The 3,741-nt window shown below is 32.2% G+C and overlaps 1 protein-coding gene across 2 annotated transcripts in view; it reads left to right on the plus strand.

The window, feature by feature from the left end:
• The first annotated feature begins 729 nt into the window (after positions 1–729).
• LOC101497985 (uncharacterized) overlaps positions 730–3,741 on the plus strand; it is a 4,786-nt gene continuing 1,774 nt past the window's right edge. The window contains exons 1-2 of one of the 2 annotated variants that reach the window (XM_004506974.4): positions 730–930; positions 3,336–3,489. In XM_004506974.4, coding sequence (XP_004507031.1) covers positions 3,373–3,489 — 117 coding nt within the window. In that variant the 5' untranslated portion in view covers positions 730–930; positions 3,336–3,372. The remainder of the gene's footprint in view (positions 931–3,335; positions 3,490–3,741) is intronic. The other variant, XM_004506975.4, reaches the window with a different exon arrangement.

Consider the following 3,741-nt stretch of genomic DNA (forward strand, 5'->3'; position numbering starts at 1 on the left):
AAATAGAAAATCATATTTAGGACTAGTTTTATTTAAATATCGATAATCAACACACATTCGAACCTTTCTATACTTTTATGGGACTGGGACAATATTAGCAACCCATTGAGGATATTTTGTCATAGCTAAGAAACCAACATCAAATTGCTTCTTGACATATTCTCTAATTTTAAGTGACATATCAGACCTTATCCTCCTCAGTTTTTGTTTAATTGGAGCACATTCATGCTTGAGCGGTAGCTTGTATTCAATTATGTTAATATCTAGCCCATACATATCCTGATATGACCATGCAAAGACGTCCACATAGTCAAATACAAGTTTAATGAACTTTTCTTGTTCACTTTTTTTCGTACACATACCAATTTTTATTTCTTTCTTATCATATTCGCGTAGGATAATGAAATTGATGAGATAATGCATCCAACCTAACAAGATTAACATTTTTACTTTAATTATTACACACAAGTTACAAAATGTAGTTAGTTTTATATAGAAAATAAAAATTATGAGTTAGTTTATAAAATTATTCTTTATTAATAGTATGAATAAATAAAATTAAAAAAAGAGAATAATAAATAGCAAAAGATATAAAAGAAATAAATATTATATTAATATTTCATGAATATTGTAAAGTGACTTCAAAAATTAGAATAATTTTGTTACAAAATGAAATATAATTTGAGACATAAAGTATAACGTAAGAGTTAACCAATAAATAAATGATCTAAATGTGCAAACAAATGTGATTTACCAAAAAAAAAGAAAAAGTTTAAACAAAAAACTCAGCAGCACCATCAAATAACAAAAAATAAAATAAAAAACATCACTCGTTTGAAACAAGTTGGAGTCGCATCACTGATCTCAACTTACCGGGAAACACAGCGGAATCGATCGTCGGCCGCCGGAAAAGTGAGAAAATCCATCCAGGTTATTCTTTTCTCTTCCGTTTTCTTTGTCTTGGAAAAGTGAGATTTGTGCTAATCTCCACTCCGCACCGCGATTCGCCGATTGTGCGCTAGAGAAATCGGCGCGATTGATAACATAGAAAGTTAGGGTAATTAAAATTAAATCTACATTAGGAATTTAATTTCCCGCAGTTTTCGTTTCTAGGTCTATTACATCATTCAAGCTTAGTAATTCCATTAACCTAGAAAAATTCTTAACTGTCAACGGCGTGGAAGAAGGAACATTTAGAAGCTGAAAAGTTTGGAAGAGACAATGGTTTCATTGAGAATTCACTCTCTTTTGTATTCTTTCATCATTGAATGAAATTATGTTAGTTTTTTAACGTGTAGAAGTCTTTATGGTTGAGTTTTGGGTAGGGTTTGTCAACCATATATATATATATATATATATATAAGAGTATTATTCCATCAATTCCAAGTAAAAAATATAATCAGGTAGAAAAATTATTAGCATAGAAAAGTATAGAGGCATCTTTCAATTAACAATTTTGCTAGTTAACTATGGTTATTTTTTCCAGCTACATCCAAATAGCTTACATAAACTGATTTCACGTAACCCACGTGAACTTCGTTCATATTCACATATGTGGTAAACTAAGTTCACGCAACCTATTTGTATGTAACCGGAAAAAACAGAGGTGAAACTAGCAGTGGTGTTCAATTAGTTCTGGGAAAACATTATACCTAGAATAAATAAACAGAACCAAAAAGGCATTTACAGTCAGTTTTTTTTACATCTATTTAAAATTGGGGTAAGTTGCTTGTGTCGTTAGAATATTTGGTTTGAATAGTTTATTGATGAAGAGAATATAAACTGTGTAATATGCTTCTTGTTGACACATTATAGTATAACTCGTAATGTTATAACAGTATTAGTTATTTGATAATTTTTTATGTTTTCTATTGATGCATGCTTTGTTGTTTCTGAATACACAACTAAACCATTTACAATCAGTTTTTTACCTCGAGTGCTGCTCAAACATAATCAGTTTCTACTTTCTAGGCCAGATGGGTTGTCCAATATACATAGGCCTAACTTGATTGGTCAATTTGGATGCTTATTTTAAATGGGCCTATTAATCTGATGCTTGTGTGTTGTTTTTCCATGCTGAGTAGATGAACCAGAATGACAAAAGAAAATGATAAATTTCGTATAAAGGATTTTGTTTGTCAATTGATCCAAACAAGTCGTTGACCAAAATAAAGCTGAAACAAGTCACATACTCTTTCTTTATCGAACACGACCGTATGTATCTGGCCACCCTGGCAAATTATGTTTTTTGCTGTTTGATCTGCCAAATCAGCTTGGGGGGTTTTCTTCAATATATTTGTTATGAAATATGACCATATGATTGCTTCGGCTTATCTGGAATCAATTAAAGTAGAAAGTACGAAGCCATTTTCAATTTGTTTGTGTATTTTCCATGTTGCTTTATCTTCAATTGCTTATGCTAAATTTTTCTTCATGTTTTTCTATTTTAAGATCATCATTGATGATTGAATTTTAGTTGCACAATCTATATTCCCTTTTGCTTTTAGCATGGTACCCCATTCTTTTTTGTTTTCCTCTTTATATGGTATTGCTTAAGGCACAATGTAAGGGATGTTAGAGTGCCCTATCATCTGTGAACTTATTTCTTTCAAAATTGGCAATATATTCAGATAGATGGACTTCATTTAATATGGATAAATCATCACCAAACCCTTTTCTTCAACTCAGAGTCACAACCACCTCACACTTTACTACACCTATGATCTTGGAGTTGCTGTTATGGTTTTAGTGAAGTTTAGCATGTTCTCCTAATGTTTTTTCTGAATTTACGTCAAGTGTCAACTTTCTTGGTATTACTTATGCAGCTATATCTATCATGTAGCAGAACTAGAAAGTACATATCAAATTTAGGTTTAAATGGCTGTGGGAAGGTTTTTGCATTTTAGCAGCATGAAATTAGTATGTGGACTGGGATTTTGAAGAACTGAGTAGTTCTGGTGATTGGCAAGTTAGCTTTTGGGTACTTTAGAGTGTGCAGTGGTTCTCCAGTGAAATATGAACTTCACCCCTTTCCAACAAAGCTTTTGTCGTGCTCTTGCTAATTTTAAACCATTTGTTCAAGGTGCTGTCCTGACAATTTTTGTGTGCATGTGTTCTTATGTTGACAGTGGGAGGCTGTTATATTTGCTAATGTGCTCTCGTGTTTTTTGATAATCTATTGACAAATGACACCGGTTGTGTTCTTAAACTAGTGAACAAATCATATGTTTATCTTGCTTTTGTTTGCTTCTGTTGTTCATGTATGAAGTCTGTCAATATGAGGTTATGGAATCAGTTGTCATCCTTAATTTCTTCATTTCTTTTTACTTTTGCAGAAAATTCTAAAATAAACAGAGTTGATGATTTGCCAATATGAATAAGTTGTTGGATTTTGGGAGGAAAGCCCTATATTATGTTAGGGTACTTTCTGGATATGAAGAGCGAAGAATACGATCTTTTAGGCTGCAGCTTGAACATCGTGTCCAACAGGTCTAACATCTTATCTTATGTAATCATTTATATTCTTGAGTAACTGAGTTAGTTTCTGCTCTCTTTAAGAAACCATGTAGGATGATAAAATATGAGTGTTGTTAGCTTGGACTTGGGAATTTCATATGAATTCGGGTCTCTTTTCAAATTGCAATAACCAAGTGGCGAGTCTCATTTTTAAAATCCAATAGACATGCCTCATTTTAGAGACAAAGGAAGAACTGTTTCCTATCTATTATTTGAAACAGCAGG

This window comes from Cicer arietinum, chromosome 6, assembly GCF_000331145.2.
Source record: "Cicer arietinum cultivar CDC Frontier isolate Library 1 chromosome 6, Cicar.CDCFrontier_v2.0, whole genome shotgun sequence".
Classification (NCBI taxonomy): Eukaryota; Viridiplantae; Streptophyta; class Magnoliopsida; order Fabales; family Fabaceae; genus Cicer; species Cicer arietinum.